At 40.5% G+C, this 27,886-nt stretch overlaps 1 protein-coding gene across 1 annotated transcript; it reads right to left on the reverse strand.

Moving 5' to 3' along the window:
• Positions 1-142: 142 nt before the first annotated feature.
• On the reverse strand, positions 143-26,708 carry MLXIP (MLX interacting protein). The gene is made up of 17 exons (XM_009283970.2): positions 26,671-26,708; positions 26,223-26,329; positions 25,787-25,872; positions 24,408-24,497; positions 24,083-24,124; positions 22,572-22,743; positions 21,491-21,580; positions 20,535-20,626; positions 19,718-20,381; positions 16,210-16,331; positions 15,303-15,489; positions 14,369-14,493; positions 12,295-12,393; positions 10,278-10,405; positions 9,108-9,231; positions 6,122-6,251; positions 143-5,428 (listed from the first exon to the last, which is right to left on the reverse strand). Exons 1-17 carry the CDS (start codon positions 26,706-26,708, stop codon positions 5,307-5,309), a joined length of 2,418 nt encoding a protein of 805 aa, XP_009282245.1. The 3' UTR covers positions 143-5,306.
• Between the last annotated feature and the right edge of the window lie 1,178 nt (positions 26,709-27,886).

Raw genomic sequence — 27,886 nt, forward strand, 5'->3', positions numbered from 1 at the left:
ATTTAACAGACCTACTGAAAAGTGCTACATATCAACAGCACAACAGAAGTTGTGTCATGCAACAGAACAGGAAACCTAGGCAAAGCAAGAGCACAACCTGAAGTCCTCATACCTCCAAGCTTTTTTTTTTTTTTGCCCTTTTTTTTTTTTTTAAACAAGAATGAACTCCATTCACTTAAAACACGTTTACATACAAGGTTAGAAGAAGAAAAAGAGCAATTTATTCATTGTATTGTTAATTAAAAGGCTTGCTCCTAACATTGATATCTTTTGATTCAAAGCCTTATTCATGTTGGAAAAGTTCAGATATAAAAGCAGTTCAGACAATGGCTAGAAAGTCATTCTATTGTATACCTAAGATGTGTTTCTTTTTAACTGAATCAAGTTTTATGGATCAATCTACAATTTGGTACTACTACTTCCGCTCTAACACAGTAAGTGAGCATGAAATCCAACCAAGGATGAAACAAAAGGAAACTTGAGCCCTGAACTGATGTTGTGGGAACAATATTGGGGCCCTATAAAAGAAAAAACCCCAAAACAAATGATGTCCTCTGAAACTCAAGTGTATAAAGGAGGAGTAATAGGAAAATTCCTGTTGCCTCACCTCATCAAAAAACCTCCTAAAAGTCATCAACAGTTGTCCATAGTTCTTCGAGATTGGTATGACTGAATCCCTAAAGCACCTAAAGCAGGTATCATCAGCCTTTTGATTTTGGGTGTTTTTCCATGCAATAAAAGGTGGAAAGGAACCAAAAAAGAAAGAAAGAATGAAAGAAAGAAAAAGGTCAAAATATTTAACACCCCATTCTATTTTCAGCAGTATCTTCTAGTTGGCAACATCAAGGCAAGAATTATCCACTCCAGAAACAAAGTGAAATAGCTTTCAAATAATTTGTACTACAAAAGCATTATCTTACTGAATGTTTCTGCAGTGAGCTTCCCTCTCCTGCTCTCAAACTGCTCTTCAGGAGTTTTGGGCTTTAAAAGCAACCAAAGCAAAATTTACCTGCCCCTCTCACCCCTATCACACTTGCATACACACACTCTCAAGGGAATGTAAAAAAACCAAACCTGAAGGTACAAAGTAAAGGGATATTATTTTCCAATGCAATTTGACAGCCCTTTATCTTTTCAAGCCATTCCAGATTTAGAGATTTAAGCATTTGCATATTCACTGGGTTTCTGTCAAACTTTTGGTATGACAGTATGTACGTGTGTGCATATGTGCGTGTGTACATGGGAGGGGAGGACGGTGAAGTCAGCAGGAAAGACGCAATTTTTTCCATACATACACACAATTTTTCACAACCTCAGTTTCAAAGGGACACAGTAATGCCATGCAGATAAAATACTCTTAAAACCCAGGGAAGCCCCACTTCGTCAATTCACTGAATTTTCCACATAGCACTGTATTAGGGGGAAGAATGTATGACTTAAGATAAATCAAATGCATACAGGACGCCAAGATCTAAGGCACAGATGGAAACATTCTAGTTAAGTCTCCCTTCAAGGAAGGCTTCCCGAGGGGTCTAGAAAAGCATGGAAGAACATGCCAATCAGGTCAAATAGTATTAATTAAGAATCCTTTGGTTTTGTCCAGAGATCAGACTGTCAAAATGAAGCATGCACTTGTCTCTGTTCCTACTACTCATTAATTCCTTCAATTCTAGTTTGCTCCTGAACTTTCACCACTTACTCCTCCTGCTAACAGGAAGCATCATACAAGCCCAATAACTACATCAGATAATGCACAAGCTCTCCAGAACTTGTGTTTGGGGTGGGGGCCATCTACAATATACTGATTAATAGAATTCAAGGTCAGAAGGAGCCACTAGACAATCTCAGTTTGACTTTGTGCATATCACAGGCCATAAATATTTTATCTAGCCACTCCCTTATTGAGTGAAATATGTTGGATTTGACTAAATATGACTTGTATTCAATTATATGGCGATTCTTTAAAAGTTTAGCACCAATTCACTGAAGACAGACGTGCATCATCTGTAATTCTGTGTAGAGTATAGGCACCGTGTGTTTTGCTTGCTTAAGTATACTTTGGTGACACTGATGAAATTAGACAGCTTAAATTAGGGGAGAAAGTGTTACCAATTTCTTTTTTTTTTTTTAAAGAAATATAGTATTTAGACTCCTCGATGGGTAAGAGAGACAGACTAAGGAGTTCAAATATAAACCAAAGTGGAAAACTATGTAGGAATTAATACATACATGGTCAGGTCAATCTCTTCTCATACCAATCCTCAGTACTTCTACTGTACAGATGTGAGACATAATACAGCTTTTTCCTCCTGTGTTTCCAAATGAAGTGAAATCACACCCCTCACAAGGTTGACTAATAAAAGAAAAGAATTCTGATTTGCAATAATAGGGTGACAAAAATATACTGAATCACTGCTTCAAAGAGCAGCCACATAATTTCTGGTAATTGCACTACGTGGAAAGTATCTTTTCACTTTTACTTCCCTCCCTCCTACACTCTTGCCTAAGTAAGCAATCTTTGACTTAATTTTTTTCTCTTTACTAAGTTAAGATTTGCAGTCTTTTAATAGTGCCATGAGCTTGTTTCTCCACCACAAGTTAGTAAAATAAGCACTTTCCCTCCAATTGTAACCAACTCATGGTGCAATGAGCATGATGGTTTTTCCATCCACATCCAGATAAAAACTGCTAATGGACAAAATTTTTAGCAGTTCAGTCACACTACCCCTTCCTATTCCTTTAAGATCCCTTTCAGCTTCCAATCCATTCAGTGAGAACTGAGATGTTAGGATTTAAGCTTAGAAGTTGTCAGACTTCCCTGGGCTTTGAAGTATGCTTGTAGTGCACTTTGCTTGTTGAGACAAAACTCTAATATCTTTGATACTAGTAATGGTAAAAATCAAGCACAACCACTGCCTGACAAGCAGGAGACCACACTGTGGAGGAGGCATTACAGAATCTGTTCACTTGAAAAGTACAGCAAATCCACAAGTGGGTCTGTTCTTGGACAATTTGCCTACTGATTTGCTTCTAGAAAACCGGATACATATTTTTAACATGCACATATGCATGTAGCTATCTATGCATCTCAGTGAGATAGCCCAGTAAAGAAAGAACTTGAGGGATGCTCCCCAGCTAATCACAGTGTTAAATGACTTTACTGGAATCAAGTTCACAATCAATGATAAAAATGGGAGGATTTAAAGCACTGATTTAAAAAAGAATTCACACTTATTCAACGTTTTTTATCCAGATGCATCCCAAAGGATATTGCTTAATTGATTACAACATTATCTACGAAAGACCTAGATACGGATCCCCCCTGAAAACCTACTCACTATTTAATTACTATGACAACCTTTATACACTATTTCAACAAACCATTCCTTAGCTGAGGCCTGGATTTTTGTTGGTTCTGTCACAGGGACACAGGCTTTCACATGTGCCACAAACTTCAAATGACCTGTCAGATCTACTGTAAAAAACAAAACAAAACAAAACACCAAAAAAAAAGTAGCATCTCCTCATTTACCTGCACAGCTACAGAAAGGCATGTTGGTATTTAGATCATGCCATTTTGTCTTTCCCTTCGGCTCCTTTCCCCCCCAGCCGTCCCCTTCAGCCCCCAACTCCTCAACTCACAGTACCTCTGCTCAGGGAGAGGGCCCTGTTCACACACAATGCGATGTGTGAGCAATGAAAGCCATTAGCTGCAAAATCTCAGGACAAAGAAGAAAGAAAAATACTCCCTGTGCTTAGTCCCACTCCCCAAGCCTATTGTTTCTTTTTAAACTTTGACCCACCAAGTGGAGAAGACTGGGGACAACTCAGAGAAAAACTACATCCCCTGAAGGAGAACCTACTGACCTCATTTAAGCATGTGCAATGCCCAAATGTTTTAGCTGCTCCTCATTTCAGCACTGTGATAGCCTGCTAATCAGCTCCAGGCAGCCTGCTTTCAAAACTAGAAGAAAACTACGTTACCCACAGTTTGCATAGCTCTCAAGAATCAGAATCAAGTAACGAGTAGAATTACAAGGGTCATAGGATCATTCCAGACTACGAACAATCAGCTGGAATGAACATCCCAGTGCTGTCTCAGGATGGACAGACTGTCACTGCTGTAACGAGACTAAGTTTATCTGCAGCAGAGCACAGTACTTGCTGAGACTGTCACAGAAAAATGTTATGCAGTATTTCGGGTTTTAAACATATTTTTATATGTTTTGTAATTCATGCTGAATACAGACCAAATTTAGCTAAGCCATTCAGGTTTTCCAGATAGAAGGCAAAAAGAACAAGCAAAAAAGATGAAGAAGCAAAGAACTGACTACAAGGCCATGTGATTTGATATAGTTTCTGAGATAACAAAAAAGCCAATTTCTTAACATTATAAACTCAATTCTTGTCTCTGAAGCGCTACTACTTTATCTATGGATGTGTTTGATATGCGCACATTTCATGAGGAAGGCAGCTGAACTGCGCAGAGTGCAAGAAAACAGTTCACAGATTAAATGGGTATGACATTCATGTATCTATCCTAATTGCAGAATCTGTGCAATCTAAACTGCTTTTTTGCACTTACTGCATAGCCTGCTACTCACTTGCAATGGCTATATCAGGAAAAATAATAAAAATCAGCTACTTTATTTGCTAGAAAATAAAGCATGTCTTGAAACTGATCATATGCAATGATACACTCATTAAAATAAAAATACACAAAACACAGCCTGAGATTTTAATTCTAGTATTTTTGCCATGAGTTGACATCACTGACGGATTTTCTTCTCCTTTGGTTTTTAATGTGATCCTGTTTAACAATTTTCACTATTCAAGTAAAACAAATGGAACTGAATACCAGAAAACAAAATAAAAAGCACATTTTGTTTCATGAAATCAAAAGTATATTTCCCCTTTAAGAGAACATTCCTTGGTGTACAAGATTTACACTTCAGAGAACTTAGTACTTGAAGCTGTTTCATAGAAATATGTTTGTTGCATATAGATGCATGCTGCATTGATGGAGATATATTGCTGCCTGCAGGACTCAAACCTGCTAAATTTACCTGAGCTTGGTGTTTTCTCACTTAACGGAGTACAGCACAGCACTGAAGAGGAATCAAAACGTTATGACAATGTTGCATCATACTTCCACATATTCTGAAGGCAGAGCCAGATGCCCTGAACGATGTCTCAGGTGATGGAGAGAATTCTTTCTAAAGTGCACCAACTGAAAGGAGACTCGCCAGGCTGCTAGACTGGCAGGTTCTCCACCCCTTGTATAAGCAACTCATTGTCTTTGGTTGTTAGGTTTCGCCAGCTGTTTTGTTCATCTTGTTAACTGCCTCAGCGGCTTGTTCTGGCAGGCACGATGGATCTGACAGAATTGAGGTGGTTGTACTTAGATGCCGAAGGGTGTTCAGCACCACTATAAAAAAAGTCAAAAGTATCAAGAAAAGCCATTAGCCTGACTGTGAACAGATCCATGCAGCATAGTGTGCAGGTACTACAAGGCTGTTACGCACGACAGAATTATGGAAATACTTCTGCAAAACATGCATACCTCCACACACAGCGACAGCAATATCAGAGGTGTGCAAGAACTGTGCCCAGGGAACAAGGAATGGAGATTTAGGACGTTTAAAAAAACACCTCTATTTCTTCTACAAAAGAGAGTACCCACTTGGCAATTATAACTGTAAATGTAAACACTTGCTGAATTGCAAGGGGGAAAGGATCAAGCAATCATGCCCAAACAGAAGGTCATTCCAAAGCTGAATACAAATCTCAGAAGTCTTCCTTCACAGTGAGATAAATCACACTACCAAACTTACTCCAGCTAGAGCAGAGTATTTGAAATTTAAATGAAGCTTGAGACTGTTTAAATTCTGGTATCTATATTCAGCAATTTGGGTTTTTTTTTCTGTTCAGTGTTAAGCATGCAACCAAGTGCCTTCACAGGCAAAAGAGGTTGTTCTTTTTCCACTAAGATAAAAAGGAACTGGAAGTCATATTCAGCATCATGTGCTTGCTTTGTCATCCTCTGACTTTCAAGAAATAGTTTTGTATATCGTCTTACTTTCTATGATCTGGAATAACTGCTGGACAGAACTTCACTTACTTGGCCTCAGAATAGGAAGAGAACAGTGCTGATCCAACCAGGCCATTGCAGTTTGATTCAGATCCTTAAAGCTTGTTGTGGAAACCATCCCATTGAAGGACTCAAACAATGGCTTAATAATAATGCTGAACTGCAAATCATCAAACGTTAAGGGAGACAACAAAGGAGGAGTTCAAAACATTCTATGGGAAAGGCTACTACAGCTCAGTCTGCAGAGAAAACAGTGGACTTCTAAACGGACTTCAACTACTAGAGGGATTGCAACATTTCAAAAAATATCTTTTGAAATCTGTAGCACTAAGACAAAGGAAAAAATTGAACCTCAGCTCCTAGTGATACTTATTAGTTTTTGCAAAATTCCTGTACAACTGATCACCTGATCTCCTACAAACCAACTGCACGCTGTGGCACTGTTGCAAGCGCATAAGTATCTGAAACTTCTACATACATGTAATTCGTTCAACTTCTTCGTTGTCACTTTTTCATGAAAGCCACGCTGATGCTTTCCTAGCAAAAGCATATAGAAGCTTTAGTGTAACCACACCACTTCCATAGCACACCACAGATGCATCCAAGGTGGGGTACCTGGATGGGTCTTGCCTGGCAATAGTAAGTCCAGCACAGGCCAACAGTGCAAGTATTCAGCCAATTTCTCAGGCAGATTTTTCAGCAAACACTCAAGTTCTCTGCTACTGCAGCTAAACAAAGACCTCAAAGTACGTAAGCAGATTCTCAGAGATGATCAATGGCGTGGCAAGGATTCCCACACCAAGGACCAGACTTGCTGATCTGCATCTGTGTGGACCAGAACAGTAGCAAGCTAAGGACTGTCAAGCTTTTCTTTTGGCTCTCTATCATCACAGCTTGGAAGGACGGGCCTGGAGTTGGCAATAACCTTCCTGGCAGAAAAGGAGCAGACAGAATTCTTAGCTAGTAGTGTATTAAAATGTACAGACCACCACCACAAGCCTCAGTTGGTCCCAGCTCCCAGGCTTTCAGATGAGCTTTCCTGGAATGGTCACCATGTTTGAACTCAAAACAGCTTGTTGTAACATCGCCATGATAATTCACTAAGTAGATTCCAGCTTACGCGTACAATTATTTCAGAAGCTGGCTGGATGATAAAACTCATCTGAAGGCTCAGAATCTGTGGCTTTATGTTACCATGTTTCTCCAGATGGGATTTTCTGACTACAGTCAGCAGCATGTGAGAATGTGTCCCAAACCAATCTCAGCATTGTCATGCACCCCCATCTTTCTCACTGTGGCTGACAATCAAGATAGGTCTAACAATTGCCTGGAATACTTGAAGGGATTTGCTTCCCCTTACAGACTTTTACAGAGTGACTGGAAGAACAACATGGGTATTCTATCGATATTCTAATATTCAAGAGTATTCTATTCTCGGGTTATCTCTAGTAGCCCAGGACCAGATTACTCATTTCCCTCCTATATGCAACAGAATCTATGGTATTTTCATTTTTGTAATGAAACTGCCCTTCTCTCTCTTACAGTCATTACATGAGGAGGAGATTTTTTTATTATTATTAGCACTCACCCCTGGACCTTGTCAACTTTTTACTGCAAGACATTCTGAAATATGTCAGCATGCGCTAAGGATTCAATCCAGCTGTTAGAACAACTGTTCCGTCACAGTTACATCCTGATTTGTAAAGGGAAGTTTGGGAACGTTACTTTGCCTACCAACCTTCTCTTTCACCAACTACAAAAGCCTTTGTCTTTCCCCAAATACTACAAAACCCAGCTACCCAAAACTGCATCTTTATCCCTGATAACTTCTGCCACTTTCTAGAAGTGTCTCACTTCCAAATTCTGGAGCTATTTAACATCTTGGAGCAGCATAAAATAAACACACTATCCAATCAGAAAACACGTGCAGGATTGTCTTTAAATAACCATTTTCATTGATATATTGAAGACCCCTATTTTCGTAATTCACTTCAAATTGTTCCAGACTTAATAGTGCTGTAGAATCCAGAGGTTCCACAGCTGCACCAGCTCTAAGTTATCAGAGGCTGCGTGAGATCTTGCTAAGAATTGTTTCCTAAAAGCATGCTAAAAGGAATAGTATCTTTCTAGGGCCAACATAAACCAGGAAACACCAAAGAAAGCATTTTCACATATCAAAGTATTAAAAATGCTATACTTCATGCATGCACAAGCATGCACATATATACTCATATTATCCAGGTAGAGGGAAATAAGCAGCACAGAACACAGACATAAAAAATATAGCTGTATGAACATACGAAGTTTAATGGGAAAAGGGAAGGTTAACACTACTGCTCATTGCTAATTACTAATATCCCTGAACTGATTCAAGCTAATAATGTTTGATCCAAACTAGTTAAGTCTATACAGCACAGCACAAATGCAGCTAACTTGGTTTCATTCAGTTTGTGTCCTTCTACCTGCTGCATTATCATTCCCTTACAAGCACAGCTGCTAGCATTGGAGAAGCAAAGAGAAACTAAGTTGATTAACTGTTGCAATGAAAGACAAACTAAAAACTAAAAAAGAAAAAAGGAAAAAAAAGAGAAAAAACCCGAAGAGAAACGTGCAAGTTTTTAAAACTGCCATTGCAACAGCTTCAGTAATTGTTTGTAATAATTTTTCTTCCCCTGAAATCTTTGCTATTCTCTGTTCAGTTTTTCCAAAAGACTGCAAGAGCTACAATTACAGAAGCCGTCCATTAAACGTTTCTTGCAGTATAATAACCCACCAAGAAAACCTTGCCTTTGTATTGCATTTTACTTTCAGGTTACCTCCCATACTTTAAGGTGAACAAGTTCTGCCTCACGACAGCTGGTAAGGCAAGGATTCATACCCACATACAGATGTGAATGAAAATTGACATGTTATTTAAATAACTTGGCTTAAAGTCACAGCATCAGAATCCAGAGTTCTTGTCTCTAAATATATTAGTACCAAACCTCAAGTTCAGCACGTTAATATAAAAGGATACAATCCAAAACTTCCAGTTCTGCAGGGTTCTGCTTCTCACATACTCATGAAACATCTTCCTCATGTGGTCAAATCTTTGCCGTGTTATGGGAACCCCGGTAGCAGGGAGCTGCTGTTGACAAGAACTGAAAAGAAGATGTTCTGAGGTCAGAATCCCCACCAGAAAGGATACACTTCTCTTCCAGACTAAATTACAGCAAGAGAAAAGTGTGTATCCCAGGATCCCTGACCAAGGTGGTTTCTCAGTGCATGACCCCCCCAGAATGTAATTGTTATAGCCAGGAATACATACTGTTTTCCCATCAATTTTGTCTATATTCATGCAGCAAAGCGATTTCTCAAGTTGCTACATACTTCTTATTACAAGCAACAAAACTGAAAACAAAGTAAAACATAGAACAAAGTAGTTTTTGGCATCCAATTAGAAAAAGGCACATTAGGAGTCAAGGAAAAATTTACAGTTACTCCTGAGCAATGTTACAGAACAAAATGCTACAGAGATTCTTAAGACACAGATCAATTTAAAATAAAACCAAACAGACATCATCATACTTTAAAAAAAAAAAAAAAAAAAAATCTTGATTTGCTGGTAAGTCTAACACTTCTGCAGAGGGAAGAAAAACTACTGGGGTTCTCAACATGCTTTGCGATAGTACATAACTATCGTAAACCCACAGAAGAAACTGAGGCACCAGAAAGGTGAAGTGACTTATCAGAGTTATGTTCAGCCAGTAGCAAGCCCCTTGATTCCAAGTCCTGCGTCTTATGTACTCAATCATATTTCCCTATAAAATTGACTGCATTTGGAAGGAAAACTGCAGCAACGCCATCATGAAGAGTAAAAGTGTATGATCACCCAGTGAGCATAGCTTTAAAAAAAAACATTGTCACTGGCTTCTTCTCAGAATTATTCTAACTGACCTGATGCATCTTTTCTGATGCTGCCACTGCTATGCATTCATGCTCAGAGCTTGCTGAAAATCCACACGATTTGCTATCAATGCCCATCCCACAGCAACTATGCTTTTTGTCTGAAAGTTGGTAGCAACTCCACTTCTGTTCAATACCTATCTGTTGTTTGGCATGACATCTGAGGCAAATATTCCCTGTTGTTAGCCAAAGCAACATTCAAGCTGCTCTGCTTCATTACAGAAAGCTCCCCAAATCTCACATGATGGTAGCGTTTAGCTCCTCGATTTCTTCCCGAAGGCGCCTGGTTTCCTCTTGCATCTGTGTTCTTTCCTGCTGTAGTTTAGCGATATATTCTACTGTTTTCTGGAGCATGATTGCATGGCTGATCTAGACCAAACACAAACATAGAGCTCACTTTCTGGAACAAAGCTAGACAGATGAAGAGTTTGCCCCTAACCTGCTGTAACACCTAGAAAAGCACTTCAGCACCTTTTCTTAAGTTTCCTTCACTGTGTGCAAAAGCACACAGATAGGCAGAGCGAAACACTTAAGATAATACGCAACTCTTCATTTCTCTGACTCCTGTTTGCACACTAGTACAGAGAAATGTGGTTGTGGTGGTTGTTGTGGTTGTTTTCTTCCACAAATTACATTTTTGCTACTTTTTTGAAAGAAGTATTTTAATAATTTAAAATGTTTTATTTCATTACCTATCTTCTTAAAAATATTTACAATTTTTACTGAAGTACTGAAGGATGTGCTACATCTGCTGATAGATTTATAGTGCTGTTAGAAGCATTGTTTGAAGTTGACAGCATAGATTATTTAGTTTGGGAAACCTGAAGTTTTTAAACAGAAGCTAACAGGGTCTAGCTATCACCAAAGGAGACAGAAACAATGTCACAAAACTTTTTTAAAATACCCTTCAGTTTTGAGGAACGAATTAAAAATCTGTACTTGAGAAATAAAATAATCAGACTTTTTACTAAAGCTGAGTTTTCAAAACTGATTACCTTTCAAATAGGCTATTCAAATCAGGAATTGAAATTCTGACAACTTATGGCCTAAATGTATAAAACTATAAAAATTATGTAAACAAATCAACATGCTGCACAATAAGGTTTTGTATTTTCCATGTTTCAAAAGGTACTGGTATGTAAAGGACATTTAGAATTTTGTTGTGCAGACAAGTCTGTGTTTCAATTATCTTGATTTCAATTTAGTGAACTAAGTTAACTAGTGTAGCCAGAATATGTTCTTAATTTGGACAAAGTCATTTGACAATAAGTAGTCAGGTGGGAATTTTTTTCTCTGTAAATCTATGCACAAAAGACAGGCGATGGGACAAAAAAGCCCTGAGAACATCTGCAAGGCTGTGGGCACAGGGCCAAATTCTTAAAGGCAGCTGGGTGATACTAGATGTAAAGAGTCCTAGAAGGATTTTTCAAAATCATCTGAACTGGCCAGGCTCCTGACTCCTCCTGGGGGGTAGAGATCTCACTGCTGTAGGAAGTTTTAGACATTTCACTGGACTTTTTTGTTCTTCCTTTGGCTCACTGACATGTTTCAACAGTATTTGCAGGCACACAAGGTTGCTCCGTCATGCTCTCAGATGGCCAAACACAGCACAGCTATGGTTAGCATGGCACGAAGCCTAAGCTAACAAGCTGTGCCTATCGGTGGGTATATTAGCTCAGGCCAAATGTCAAGGTATATTAAGCCAGGCCCAGCATTGTACTAACAGCATCTACCTGGCTTCTGGCTAGCTCATGGTTCAGGCAGAATAAGCTTACGATACTGGCTGGATCATAGCTTTTTCAAGTCCAGCTATGGGGACCAGAACCCATCCAGAATGGGTATAAAAAGCCAGTATGTCAGAAGAAAGGTGACATAACAGTAAATGCAAAGTCATCTTACGCTGCAAACATGACAAAAATCTTCATTACTGGGGTCCCAAGAGCAAGGATTGCAAAGATCAGTTTTTCTTCTTTCCCTGTTGGCTTTAAAGCTGCAGCATCTCATCAGACAAGACTTGTTCAACGTTTGAAGCTGCATCAGAAGAACAATGTCTAAAAGATGAAGCGCTTTCATACATTCTCTTGACTAAGTCATGGATTTATCACCCTTCCCTTTCCAAGTCCCTCAGTTCAAGTATCTTCACTGACTGACTGGCATTCTCAGTCAACAGTGAAGAGATTAAATTTATTAACAAGCCTTTTTAGAATGGCTCTTTCTTATATTCCATATTAAACTGTTAGTGTTGCCAAGTTACTTACCGACTTGGAGTTGGCTGAAACCAAGCTGTTCAAAGTACTGAAACCAATCTTGATATTAAACCTTCGTTTTTGTTCTGAAATATGCTTCATTCTTCGATTCTGCATAAATAAAATTAGCTCAGTCTATGCTGTTCTCCTTTACCGTTCTACTGCTATGAGTGTTTCAGCTATTCAAATTCACAGTGTCATTTTTGTTGAACTGTGACATTCAGTCTTCCCAATCAAAGCCACATGACTATAAATTTGCAAACAATGATTGAAGTTATTAAAAAGAAGTGTCCGGTGTATTAAATTCAATTCCAAACCTTGTAAGGTTTTCTTCCTAAAGTAAAAATTCCTATTTAAGACCGCTACACAATTTCCTTTTCTGAAGTCAAATTCCAACTGTTGAGCATGTAATTAGTTAGGATCTTGTTGAAGCCTTTAAGTTTAAAGCAGTCCATATAATTTATTCCTAATACATATATAATGTATACTGATGTAAATAGGCAGTCTGACAAAAATAAAGAAAAAAGAATCCACAACTCTCGCCTACCCTGAGGATAAAGGCTTTGTCAGGAATTAACATTTTCATTTGTAGCATTAAAAACTTAGAAGTTGTTTCCACCAAAATCCCTGAAAGAAAATAAAGAGTTTGCACTTTGAGAATGTATTCTTGGCAAAGCCAGGCTTTCTGATGGCAGCTCACCATCAGCCCATTTTATAATGGAGGAAAACAGCGTAATAAAGCGGTGAAGTGGTTGCCCAAAACCACAGATAATGCAGGTTCAAGAGCAGAACTGAGACTTCCAGCGCCCTCTATGCTTTGCCAAACTGAAAAAACAATGTTACCCAGCAATACAGAACTGTTTACTCTAACTAACAGTGCAGAGGAACAAAAGAACATACATCTAGAGACTGGCAAACATCACTGTTTCTCTTGTCTTACAAAGGAGTTACTGACAGTACACACCTAAAGCAATTCCTGTCAAAGCAGGTGAGTTTAAATGGCTACAAAGCCTATCTCATTACAGTGCCCTTACTTTTAAGAACACTCCTCCATCTAGTGGCCACTTTCCCACCATCGGCCAGTCCTAACAATTTGTTCCTTTGTTAACTTGCTCTCTAGCAGCAAGAACAGGCTGCAACTACTGATTGTGAGCATTTATGCCAAGCAAAGAACTGCAAATTTTTACGAGTAACTTGCAGCATGCTCAGCAAGTGGCAGTTCTGATTCTCCTCTGCAGCAGAGCTAGGATTGAGTGCAATCACAGGCTGCGAGTGTTTAAACTTACCTTTCTGCCCTCGGAGTAATCAAGCTGACATCAACTCATAGGGTATACAAAGACAGAGAAGCCAAAAAGAGTCTGGCACTTGGAAAACGGTTAAGTATCACTGCCTTTTACAATAGAATGAATGAGAGGGTTAGAGCTGATTTTCCTGCATTGGCTGGTTTTTGTGGAGAAGCTTCTCATACCATCACAGAAAGTGTTCTGACAAGGTCAGCTTGTGTATGAGGTACAGCCAGCTTTCAGATGCTATCTCTAGACCGCCGAGTTCTTACCCCAGTAATTCTCGAAGGGTTTTACAGCTGTAACTTGTAGAGTCTGTGGAGCTGCTTCTCTGTGGAGCAGCATAGCATCACTGGAGACATGTAAGTAACTCAGCAGGTCAAGAACTCCCTCTCCAGCGATGGCCAGAGCCCTGCAGACCTGAAGATCCCCAACAGAACAATGGCAAAAAGCCATGGTTTAGAAAACTAAGCCTGAAACCTTTGACCAAGTAAACTGAGACCTGTCATAACACTCCTGTGAACCACAGTAGGAACTGCTGTCATGACCATAAGGACCTGCAGAGGTACAGTTAAGCCTGGCCCCTCTGGTGACACAACCCTGAGGAGCAGAGCAGATTATTAAAGTCTGAAATTTTAAATTGAACAGAGCAGCACAGATGCAGTGCAAGCTAAGCCTAAGGCACAAATATACTCCGTGGTTCCTGAAGCACAACTTGCTTTCTAGTCCATGCTCAGACATGAGGGCAGAAAAGTAGCTACAAAGGCAAAGAAGAAAAGCACCTCAAAGGAAAGGACACACACCTTAAATGCAGCCATATTAGGGTCAGTGGCAGGTTTTCCTGAGCAGCTGTTCTGGGGAGACTGTGGACTGGGGCTCTGCTCAGAGGTGCAGGGGGAAGCTTGGCCTGAATTCTGACAGTCTCGGCCTTCATAAAGGAAGAAAGACAAGTCTCATTAACAAACAACTTTCTGTAGCAAATGTAACTGCTGAGAAGTTTCTATTCAGAATTGAACTGAAATGAAAGTCGGCAACCAAATTATACTCATTGATGCAGCAACCACATGCTAGAAAATGTCAAGATTGCTGGGAAAGCTTAGTATTTCATGGCACAAGGCTAATACATCACAAGTAGTGATTTGTAAATACTCCTCACACACACACATTTCAGCAAAGCCATGTTGAACCTGTAGGCTGCAATTCCATCAGCCGGCTAAACTCCCCCATTTGAGGCTCTAATGGCCTGGGACACGACAGTAACACTTACAAGCCATTTACCAGCAAAACCAGCATATGTCTCTAAAACCGGCCCAGATAGCGCTCTATCAACACGCATGCAAAAGGAGTCTTTGCACTTACCTGCTGTTAACAAGGATTGTGTCTGAGATCCTCCAATCAAAATTATAGTTATGATACTGAACAACAAACCTATTCAGCACTTTCTACACAGATGCCTTTCAAACGGGTTTAATTTCTTGGTGACTATGACAGTACATCCTTTCAGAAAGGAGCCACTTACAGGAAGCACAAAATCACAGTTTGTGGGAACGCTGCACAGTAGTTTAAGACAAAAATTGCAAACAACTGGATGCAACCAAAGCTGCAGGGTAGAAGGGCCTAAAAAAGCTTTTCCTTCAAAAATTATCCAGGAATCCTCAAGGCCCATTTACACCCTAACCAATGGAAACACACTTACATGTGTAGGGGAGAGAGAATGCTTACAGCTTTCTAACTTACTAGGTGTAGGTGAGGGAACTTGTGAACTGCTACTGTGGGAAGGGATTTGCTCTCTTTTCACCAACACATCCTGGACTACGCTAGGAGAGAAGAGATGTGAGGCTGTGGACTGGGTTTGTTGACTACTTGGTGCTTGCTGTGCTGGACCAACCAGAATGTTAATATGGAACTCCGTCACCCCGGGAGCCTGGGAACAGCATAGAAATAGCACAGAGAAAAACAGAGAGAAAGAAAAAGAGAGCAGGAAGGGGGGGATGGGGGCAGAGGGAGGGAAGGGATTGGGGGGGGAGGGGAGAGAGAAAGAAAGAGAGAGAGAGAGAGAGAGTTGTTACCTTGCCTTTCACTAAAAGTGGCAAATTAATACATGATTAACAATCTGATGACATGAAACAAGGGCTAATATATAAGGAATTGGCAGGCACTGAAGTTAAACTTCTGGCAGGAGACCAGTATCCTTTCATAACTTAAAGCAGTATTACAACACATCAACAGCATAATATACTAAAAACTATTTCACCTTCCTGCATACAACATATTGGGAAACCCACTCATATACTCAAGGCATGCTTTCCAATATGTAAATGGAAAGCTGAGCATCCTGGGTTCCTTCTAGCTTCTGCACGATTAATAAAAAGCACAAACCATCCCCATTCATAGTACTGTGTATACATGCCTCTTTGTAATCTTACTGTTGTGTGAGACAGAGTCTGTGAAGACTAGATAGTGTTTCCATAAAGCATAAAGCAGCTACATTAAAAATAAGCAAGCATAAAGCTGAATGCACAAATGTATATGCTGGGTAACAGGTGAGATTTAGTGGACTAGTTACCCTCCTGAGCACATTACGGCTCTAACTACTTGCAAATAACAGGCCTAAAAAACAAATATTTTTTTTTCTTCTCCTTACTCTGACAATTCCAGCTGGTGCAATTGCAACATCAGACTGAGACGTGGCTGGCGTCAAAATCCCCTCTCTTTTTAAAGGTGCTGGAGTTACAATCACAGCTCTGGACTGTCCCTGAAAGGCAGCTGAAGAACACAAGTTAGAATAGTTAATGAGACAAAAAAAAAAGCTGAAGATTATTTTGTATGAAATAATTTGTCATTGAACAGGGGAATGGATTAATGGGCACCTATCTGGTACTATTTCATTGCAATACAAAGTGCCACCAGTTTTCTGATAATCTCAATCCCATGAATTCAGTACAAAGGACTCTTAACACACCAGTTATTTCTGAGGCTTCTAGCATCACTGTCACTCTTTCAAGATGAATTTACAGAGGTACCTAGTAAATCAGGGAGGTGCAAAGTGTCTTCATTCTATCAGAGCTGGATTTCACAGAAGGAAGATCACCTTCACCTCTCCTCTCCCATCCATACTTCTTGGATCTCAGGCTTGCTCTGCTGACCCAGAAAGGGTCAATGACAGAAACCAGCTCAAGGATGCATATTCAATACTTCATGCTTCCTCACCACTTCACTCTACTAGGTTCTTTCACTATCTGGTTTTACAGCTGCTTTACACGACACACAAGCACAAGACAACCAAATGTGATTGGGAATCAGCACCAAAATGCCAGAAAATAGGCTGAAGAACCAGGAGTTCTGCAGTGTTAGACAGCTAGAAATAATTACGAATAGCAGCAATTGTCTCCACAGAGAAAGTTACAAAAAATTCTCAAAAAAAGTCTGCACAGGAGGCTTGCCCCCATGACAGAAATCGGGATGCTTGCTCTAAAGTTTTTTTCACCACTACAGTATTCTAGTCTAACATAAATCTGTTAAGGTCTCAATTTAACCAATGCAGATGTACAGTTATTGACATGGCATTAATGTTGACATTGTTCTTGCCCAGACTTTAGAGAGAACATGACTAACCATCCTATATTGTTACTAAGGGAAGAATCATGCAAAGACACAGCTTCCGCATGCTTTTTGAGAAAACTAAACCAAACTTACTCAGTTCCATTCTAGCCTGTATTGGCTTCAGCTCCCCTTTGTACTAATAAAGTCACAATGTATGAAAAGCGTCAGAGTACCTCAGTCACTGCCAAACTACCCCTCTGCAGTTTAGCATCAGGATATTGAAGGACACACGCAGCAGAACAGGGAGACAGTGCAGGATATCTAATGTCCTCTCCCCTACTGTGTCATCTGCAACTAACAACAACTGTGTTTTGAATCAGCTAAAGTTTCTGTATAGCCTTTATTAGAAAGGCCTGTGGATCATACAAACCTCGTGTCAGCCCTTGCATGGGTATATCTAGCAGAGAGCACTGTCACTCTGATACAGGGAGTTCATGCTTTGTCTGAGCATTCCCACATATAAAGCTGGAATCACAACCCTTCCACTGTTCACTAATGTTCAGACAGACTTATGACATCTCTATTGAGCTAAAGAGCCTACTCTTACCAATGCATTAATGCTGCTGCACAAACTTGGTATTTCTGACTTCCACATTTGGGTAACTGTAACAATCAGCACATATTTAGATGCCCCTTTAGATTTTTCACGTTTCTATCCTACACATACATATTTTGCAGACTTTCCTCTCAAGATCAGAACATTCATCCTGAAGTGGTGATAGCAGAGTTCTTTCCCATGTGAAGTCTTGCACCTGATGAGACAATCTGTGCAGATTTCTGAGTCCTTATATCACAGGGCAGTAAATGTTACACATCCCTTTCTAACGCAGGCTATAATGCAATTTGTTTTATAGTCATGAGATGATTTGTTTGTCCTGAACACAAATGACAGTCATTGCCTTAGTTACAAGTAGTGATGTTTATTCTATTGCCAAAAGTAAAGCTCCAGTCTTTACATAAAATCTTGGATTTGACCTCTGAGCTTGGTGTTCCAGCAGTTTAGGAGCACTGTGATCCCACTGCCAGGAATGAAGAACAGCAACAACTTTAAATCTAGATGAGAAGCTAGTTGTGATGATCCAGAAATAACTGACGAAGTATTGGGAAAGTGATATATGGGGTGAGGAACAACCCAACAAGCACTAAGAAAGCTAGGAGCAAAGGCTTTCTGAAAATGAGAGTTGCCTACAATGCTTTACTAGGTGAGAAACACGTCTTGACTGCTGAAGGTATATGGACTCTTGCTTTATAACGTACTATAGACAGAAACACTGCCATTAACACCCTAGTGTTATTAATCATGGGCCAACGTGTTCCCAGTGACATGCTAGAATTAGATCCTTGGGTCTGTTCTACTCCTGAACAGTGATGTTTTGTTTTTTTTTTTTTGGTGGGTAACCACAATGCCAGGCCCTGGCAGACACACCTACCCCTTAGTAAAGCCTGTTTAACAATATTCCTCCAGGCAGGGTTTTTCTTGGATTATTGTTGCACATTTCGGGTGGCTGAAGTCACTTGGCCCCCAGCCAGCACAAGTCTAAAAACAGTGTGCAATAATCCCAAGAAAAAGTGTACTGCCTGTCCTGCTCTAGTCTTGAGCTTTCCCACAAGAACCACCACAAGCAAAACTCTCTCTGCTCACACTTGCTATTCTTAGCCTTGTGCAGTGCCAATGGCTCCAAATCATACCCAATGTGGAGGTCCCAGCATATCAGTTAGGCGCTCATACTCTTGAGCTGAAAACCACGCACTCCTGACAGCATCTCAAGAGTCTGTAGATTACTTGAGACAAAGATCTCCAGCTCCCCCTGCCTGTTCTTAGTCCTTCCCCACTGGAAGGACTGATTCTCATCACCCCGGTCCTTCTAGGGAGCACTGATGGTGGATCAGAGGCACACTCCCATGCTTCCATTTGGACGAACACTGTGGCCCACTTCAACAGGTGCTCCCTAGCCAACACTGTACTCAGTCTCAAAGAGTTTCAGGCACACTAAGATGAACCTCAGAATACATCCAAAGTATTACCAAAGGATGTACACCAGTACCCTGGTATTACAGGGTGTGATGATGCACAGGTAGGCATAGTGACTTGTCCAGGGCAACCAGATGAGTCAATGACAGGGACAGATCTGCCATTCTCCATCCCACACTATCTCCCTACCACCTCCTACTGTACTGTGGTTGAATGCTCTGAGGGGCAGAGTTAATCGGAACAGCATTAAACATCAAAAACAAGGTTTCTAAGGGGTAGGAGCACAGAGCTCTAGTCATCCCATGTGCTGATGCATCTATACAGCCCAGCACAAATTTTACAAGGAGATACCCCCTTTGGCAGGTTGGCTTTTCACACTCACAACCAAACTGCTTCCAATCCTTGCAGCAGTCCAGAGCATCCCATTGAACAGTGTAGCCACACACCAGTGAATTCAGGGGTCCCTTGGACACCCTCAGGAAGCTGAATTTTACTTATTATGTAAACCAAGAAAAGCAAGAAGGTCTCTTCCTCCTGCTAGTCCCACTCAGAAAAGAGCACCACCAGTGCTTCTCACCTGGGGTGATGAAGGCATTCTTTAACAATAAGGACACTGTTTCAGGCTTCGGAGCAGGCACTATTTTTTGTGACTCTTTGGGCCTTGTCCCAGCACTGACCAGAGGAACAGCTTTGAGGAGTGCAAATGTCATTTGGGACTGCAGCTGGGGCTGGGGCTGTCCCTGCAGGACAGTAGTCTGGAAAGCCAGGTTACAAGGCACTCCTGCACCTGGCTGCTGCATTGCCAGGACAACGTTCTGGCTCTGGCTGAAGGTGGTGGCAGGGGCATTGTGGGTCAACGTAGCAGAAGCTGTGTGGGTGATAACTGTAGACTCACAGAGGCCAAACTTCTGGGTTTCTGGTGCAGCAAACGCAGCTGGTGGAGAGCTTAAGCTAGAATTCAGAGGCACTGCAGGCAACGGGGACTGGTGCTGTTGTGTCGCAGGTTGAAGCAGTGGCAAGGGTGTCTGAAACACTGGCATAAAAGTTTGTGGCCCGCCGAGAGGTGAGTCGGGAGTGAAGTCCGCTGGCTGGATGAAAGATTCCCCGCTTCTAATGCTGGAACACTGGTCAGTGCCAACATCAGGAATGACAGGAGCAGGTACTGAGGAAGCAATCAGTCCATCACTGATGTTCCCCGCTGGAAGTGTGTTGGGCAATGAACCCGACGGCAGGACAGGAGACTGACAGAAAAGAAAAATGTTACAGATTCAGACATGACCCCTGAAACTCTTGTCTGAACTCCTTCTGAGAAGGACATGGCTCATGTCTGAGAGTCTTCATAGCACATACGTGTCTGAGACGAGGTTGTTTTAAAGATTGAGAACCTCTCTTACCTGGGAAGAATGGCTGCTGCTGTCTGTTGTAGCTGAGCTGACAGCAGACACAGAAGGGAAATAACTACTGGAACGACTGGGTGTGAATAAATCTGAAAAGTGAAAAGTCACCTATTAATTTTCTACTTTTCATACTCAAGGTACAGCATTGCTAGATACTAAAATTCAAAGGAATATAAATACTATTTAGCAAATAATGAAACCATGAGATTTTTGCTTCATACAACTGCTGCTGACTGAGCAATGAATTGTTTTCCAGAGGAACTGATCTCTTCAGGGCAGTCATCTTCAACTTTCATGCAAGTTGAAGACAATACAAAAATCAGTTTGCTGTTTAAGGTTCACCGACACACAGATAGCCAAGAGCTGATTCTCAATGCAGTCCCACAAAATTCAGTTATCTGATGCAGACTGCATGCAGGCCCAGCAAACACATGACTTTTGACTTCCAGGAAGATCCATAACCATCAAAGTTGTCAGTAGTAGTTTATGTCATATGTAATTCTTGAGAGTACCAGAAAACGTTCCAAGGCAAACAAAGTGTTAAATCGCTTCATCACTAGGAAGTGTTAATGGGAAAACCCTAGTGATTCTGTGAGTTTGCCTGTCCACATCTGATGTTCTATCTTTAATTACTCAATGACTTAAGGTCTAAATGCTATTCTTTTGAAAGGCAAATTAACAACCAGGTTCAAATGTTGGAATAAACAATCCTAAAGTGACTCTCAAAACCAGGTAAGTAAAGGACTGGGGTCATAGTAACAAGGGAGTCTACCCACATATGCATCTGCTTGAAATAATGAACAACGAAAACATGTATCAAGTGTTCTTCACCTTTCACTCAAATCTCTTGCCTTCTAAAGAGAATAGATATCTGCAATGTTTAATATTCTGTTAAAAACTGGTTCATAAATCACTGCAATTTCAAAGAAATTGACTATATGTCTGATTCTTACCCTGAAAAGGCTCAAAAGTATCCATAAAATCAAAATTTGGCTGGAGAGGAATAAGCCCTGGTTGAATCATGTCAGCATTTCCTAAGTGTGCTGGAAAATTCAAGAAACAGATTAGATTAGCTTCACATCACTTGCACAGTAACAGCAGTAAGAATATAGCATTTGGCTACAACACCAACACACACTCCACAGCCAGGCTTGGCCAGGATGTTTACAGAAAAACTGCTGCTGAAATGACCTGAGCATCTGCTTTTCTTCAGAGCTACAGCACAGTTCTGAAATCAAAACCATTGGGGAATGAAACTTTCAACTAGTAAAATGGAAGAGGTGAAACCTGAAGGCTCTGAGTAACAACTGGGGATTGCCAAGCTTGGACACCTCCTGCTCCCAAACCTCCTGTCCCACCCCTGCTGCACAATACATAAACGTGCTGGGAAACACAACCTGAACCACCACAGCTCATAGCACAGTACTTTAAAATAAACCATCATCAATTTCATTTTGCCTCAAGTACACTCCATGTAAACCATAGTTGCTCTGGAGTTGCTCAGACAGCTTAGACATCCGTGCAGCAAGGATGATGCATAGTGGACATCTGCTGTCCCGTTAGACAGTCAGTGCCTTGAGTTAGAGAGCATTTGACAGAACTGTGTAGCTCTTGGGATTGTTTTTACAGGAGATGTGACTTGCACTTGTTCTAACGGATATATCCAAAGAAAAATACATTGGCATTGCCTTAAAAATACACACACACACACATACATGCTTTGAGATAAATAACAATGCCTTCAATACTGATAAAGGTAAATACTGCTCATTACAGATTTATCCAGAACAACATTAGAGGACAATGCTAGGAGCAGCACGTAAGAAGCCAAGACAGAAATTAAATTTAGATGAATAACTGGGATTCCATAACCTATAAAGCATTAGACAGCTAGATTCTCTGACCTATTTTTACCTGTATCAGCAAAATAAGATAAATTTCATAGGCAAGACTAGAAAAGCAGCAAAGCAACAAACCAGACTTCTCCCAGAGGTTCCCATTGTAAAATCAACGTAGCTAACAGCCAACAAATACCTATGTCCCTGGAATTTGGCCAGGAAACCAGTTGATGCGAAGACAGCGTGGAGAACAGCGTGTCAGTGAACTCGGACATAAGCATATCTGCATCCAAAAGGCTGCCTTCCTCCATAGGGACAGGGGTTTCTCTGCCATACCTTCTTTTTTGCCAGAGAACCAAATCATCATCCTGCCAAAGAAAAGGAAGAAAAGTCAGGCTGCCTAGACAATGCTAAAGCAGTCAGGTGCAGATATATAAAAACAATCTTCATTTTTCGAGAAAGAAACTCTCCTTTAGGAGCCTTTCAAATGGACTGAAACAGATCAGCGGTACTTCAAATACAACAATAACTTCAGCTCACTGATTTGAGCAACAACAGAAACCTTCAGTAGAATACCACAATACTCTGGGAAAGGTTTTTTCCCAAAAAACAGATGTTGACTAGAAGGACATAAGACAAAATAACCTCATCAACACTAGTTTCATTGATTACACGTATATTTTTGCAGTTTAACGATCCCTTGGTTTGAATAAAGATTTAAAAATAACATGCACAGCAAAAACTCAAAGCAAACAATTCCTATCCCGAAGCGTATCTGAATCTCTGAAATGTAGTTAAGTGTAATTGTAATCTGACTTTGCACAAGGTACGTTGATATTCTTGTGTGCAGTTTTAGCCCATGAAAAATACAACATAATGTGACTTGGCTTACCCGTCCTTCACTACAGGCTAAGCTAAATTACATCGCCTTGCATTTGCTGCAGACTAAAAGCACACACAGCCAGGTTCCTGTGGCCGAGCCAACATGCAGCTGCAACTACACCAACATACTGTAATGGTGCATTGGAACTCACGGCCAAAACAGCTGAGAGTTTTGTGAAACTGGAACAGGTACAGATTTATGCTTAACTCCAAAAAGAAAAAAAAAAAAAACAACCAAAACCACAGAACAGTGCTTCTGATCATCAGTTTATATGCCCAAAGTAGGTTTGATGGCTTTAGAGGGCATACTAAATGGTGATACCATTGTTCCTTAAACCACAGACAGTGCTTCTGATCATCAGTTTATATGCCCAAAGTAGGTTTGATGGCTTTAGAGGGCATACTAAATGGTGATACCATTGTTCCTTTAAACATTTTGCCTTTTTTAAGATCTGCAACATGCAGCGCACACACCTTCACAGATCTAGTTACATAAGCAAGGCAGTAGTGCCAGCTAGGACTCAGTAACAAGATGAAACAATGTGCCAGCCCTCAAAGAGATTGTTCTTTCTGGGCACCCAATACTAATTCTCGTTTCTTCTGTCACAGCACTTTACACTCAACCTCTCCTCCATTCAATTTAAGCTACAAGTCTTACATTGCTCTCTAAGATGCAGAAATATTAAGGTATCTAACCTTAATTAAGGCTTAAGCAAGATGCTTGTCTTTAGTTTTTAATCAATGCAAGCTACTGCACGTCACAGCTTTGTTACTTATTACAGCTTCTACAAGCATAAATGCTGCCACTTATCAGGTATTACCTACCCTGACCAAACTCGAAAGATCTTCATCTTTATGTTTCTGTAACTGCAAAAGGAGAACAAAACACATGTTAAAGTCAGAATAGGTCCTGTATATGCCAGTAGAAGACCTGATTTTGCAAAACTTTTAAGACCCAATCATCCACAACTAGTCCCTGCACAATAATTTTTAGTTAAGCGGGACTAATCAGATTAGTATGCCTGTACTAGCTTATCATCTGTTTTAAGTATTCTTGCATGCTAGCAAAAAGAGTGACATCGAAAGTCAAAAAGCAACAACATACTGATCAAGTTCAAGTAAGCTACTTTCACTGTGTAAGCCAACAGACCCTTTTCTTGAAGTATGTTCTCCATTTGTGGTATTCCCTGATGACCATTTCAATTCTTCGTTTCCAGTATTTCCCTTCTGTTGCAATGGCCTGAGAACACAAACACATACCATGAATTACACGGAATCACATATTGGCTGAATGTTCAATAAATTTCCAAGCAAATATTCAGGCAGAAAAAATGCAAAAGAAAGCACGCTAATTCTGTTTGAGCTCATGTATCAGCAGCCCACACTGTCCCAGAGTTCAGCTATCACAGAGCAAATCTGACAGTACTAACTTCATCTTTCCCACAATAAACAAACAAGAGATGATGTCTGACTGCACTGTCAGCATCTCCCACATCAGCTCAACCATAACCAATAGTTAAGAAATGGCAAAAGAAAAACCCCTTTAAAATGAATTTACTAAAATATAATGTATAAAGCATACAATACCCTGTCCTGCAGAAAACAGGCAAAGAATTTCACAAGGTTACATGAACATGCACACACATACGCAAAAGCTGTTAAGAATGACACAAAGCAATAGAAATCTGATGTCCAGCTCAGGGAGAAGCGTGACCTTGCAGGCCACATACTAATAGCAACAAAAGGATCAGAACAATGTGGGTCTTTAATGTATCACAGATAGCAGAGTATAAACTGGGGACAGCAGACTAATGAGAGCCTTAACACAACTTTCTTGTGTTCGAGGGTCATCTTTCAACACAAACATCAGTACTGTTCTTTCAAAAACCTGAGACAGTTCCACACTCTCATTTGGAACTCCTCTCAGTTATAAATTATTCTGGAGTTATGCAGTATAGAGAGCGCCACATACTGCCTCACTGGTTTTCTGCAAGGAGCCAGAAAGCAGATGTTAGTTTTCATTTATGTTTACAAGAGCACAAAAATGAAGTATGCAAACTGATATACACTCTTTTCGTGAAGTTACCTTGACAGGGAAAAAGAAATTGCTTGTTGACTAGAAATCACACCTCATCAATTAAATAAAGATACTGAAAACTCTCACAGGGTCACTTAAGATTCAATCCTGGAAACAGTTGTCACCGATTTCAGCAATCTCCAGCCAGAAGAGAGCAGTGGCTGTCAAAATCTTAACTATTCAAACTGCACTTCTATGACTTACGTTTCACTAAACTAGAACACAGACATAAGTTACATAGATAATAAATGTCCTTCTGGTTGCACCCTGATCATCTCAATACGATAAACTTACAAAAATGGGTTCAACAGCACACCTGCTTTATATTAATGGTTCCTTCTAAATAAAGACTTCAGAGCAAAGAATTGCTATGCTGCTCTCATATCTAGCGAACAAGAAAATCTTGTTATGAACTCTAGAGCTCATTAGTCTGTTCCTCAGGTTTTACATACCTCTGGCCGACGATGTTCATCTACATCAACAGAGCCATCCAGTGGAGTCACAAAATGGCACACTGGATTCTTGCGCTTCTCCAGGTCTGAAACAAGAATGAAAATCTGAGTGCTCAGCACATGCAGACTCTGCAAAGAGCCCTGTCACTTCAATGGCAAGATGTGAAAAAAAATCTAGCCAGGGTTCTTTCCAGATAGCCAACAGTAAATGGGGAAATCTCAGGCTGTGCTTGGACTGCTCAGTACAGCCTCTGTGTGGACATTTCTAAGAAAGCACTAATCCAAAGGCACTGCCATGACAGCCTCTGAGACATCTGGGCCCTCAGCAGATTTTTGAGCTTTTCAATAGACAGTAATTTCAATTCTCTTGCTTCTTACATATATGTCTCTGGGAAAATATTTTAAAGCAAGCGACACAACCAAGCATGACACTTACACTGCATGTACCATGCCCTCCAGATGGCGTTATTGAGACGGATTTTATCTCTCCACTGAAGTTTCAAGCCTTTAAAATTTTTCCATTTTGGTGAAACCAGCTTTCCACTGGAACAAAACAGACAACAAATCATTCTGTTATGTGTAGTTCCCACACATCGAGGAGAGCCTGGTTTAATAAATTGATTATTTATTAATTAGCAAGCAATGGCAATAAGCAAAACAGCGCTGGGCAGCACTGGGGATCGCTCCGCCACAAGTGCTACAACGGGTTGGCAAAGCACATCAGGTTATATACAGAAAAATCATACATATTCATCAAATCTCCTGGAAAAGGGTAGTCTTATGGTGATGAGTCCCCAGAATTCATTTACATAATCCAAGCATGCGCAGTAAAATTAGGGTTAGGGTCTTTTCACCCTCCGGTGGTCGTCGGTAGTCTTCCTCACTCTGTCCTCTGGTTGAACTCTGGGCTTCCTTTGTCCATATATGGTCATTGAATTAGCTTTTCAGTCCTTTTGACTCTGGAATGTTACAAGGGGGCCAGTCTAACTAGTATTTAGCACTTATCTTAACACAGTCGTCCTGAGTTCCTCTTATCAGTGATTTACACAGGAGGCCTAATGGGCTAGCTCAAGGCCTGTAAATTCTTGTCAGGCAAGAATTTACATGTCTTTACTAAAACTATGCAAGTGAAGCTAAGAAAAATCACAGCAAGGTTTTAGTCAGGAATTGTCAGGGATTTAACCCTTTCATTCCCCCATTTCTCTAAATTTTGTAAATTCCTTTACAAATATTCTAAGTTGTCATATTTTATTACCTTAGGCAAAGTCCAAATTCTCATAGCCAGTTTCTTTAGCTTATACCACAAAAGGCAATTGTCTCATCAAGTTTGGTGAACAAACAATATGTCACTTATCACAATTCTGCTTTCAGTTTTTCTCTTCCCATTCCTTTCAAGACAAAGCATCCCCCTAAAACTGCCAACAGAAAAAAGTACAACAAGCCACACTTGGCCAGTGACAACTTTTGCCATACGCTATCCGTGGCTTACTGATCTAGGTCTCAGAGACAAGTTCAGTTTTCAAGACTCCTTCATGTTCTCATCTGCCTGCTAACAACTGTCACAATTGGTCTCACAAGTATCTTCAGCAGGACTGAAACTCATTTCACCCACACTTTTCTCCTTGCCAGTATCCCACCTTCTCAAATGCTAGCCTAAGAGCTTCCATCAACTGAGAAGATTGCTCAAAATTAAGCCCAAAACCTGGCCTAGAGGTTTTTGCACATTTGGCCACATATAGTTTTGGCATGGATTTTACCGAGGAGCTGGATGAAGTCAACACAAGTTCATTTCTACAGTTCCATTCAATTTTCCAGGCTGGTAAAACTGGAAAGGAAGAATGAAATGCCAGTTCTGACCCAAGAAAAACCACCACCCACTGATTCTACAGTGCTGGTAAACACAGCTGGGCACAAAGGATCACCAACAGGCTAGAAATAGTAACTTTTCTCCAAGGAAAGGGAAGGCTGGAAAGAGAAATGGCGTATGTATGAACAATCTTAGGAGATGGGAGACGGAAGGAAAAAGGAAGAAGCAACAGGGACTCCAATAAGCACTGTATAAACACAACTACCCAGCCCTTAAAACACACCTTTATGAAT

This window comes from Aptenodytes forsteri, unplaced genomic scaffold (assembly GCF_000699145.1).
Source record: "Aptenodytes forsteri isolate BGI_AS27 unplaced genomic scaffold, ASM69914v1 Scaffold118, whole genome shotgun sequence".
Classification (NCBI taxonomy): domain Eukaryota; kingdom Metazoa; phylum Chordata; class Aves; order Sphenisciformes; family Spheniscidae; genus Aptenodytes; species Aptenodytes forsteri.

Coding starts and splice junctions, on each gene's coding strand:
- MLXIP (XM_009283970.2), bottom strand. CDS start 26,708: ATGGACAAAGGAAGCCCAGAGTTCAACCAGAGGACAGA. Junction 16,332..19,717: donor GAATGCCTTCATCACCCCAG/GTGAGAAGCACT, acceptor TGTGTTCTTCAG/CTGCCTTTCAGGGACAGTCC. Junction 15,490..16,209: donor CACCAGCTGGAATTGTCAGA/GTAAGGAGAAGA, acceptor TGCTGTTCCCAG/GCTCCCGGGGTGACGGAGTT.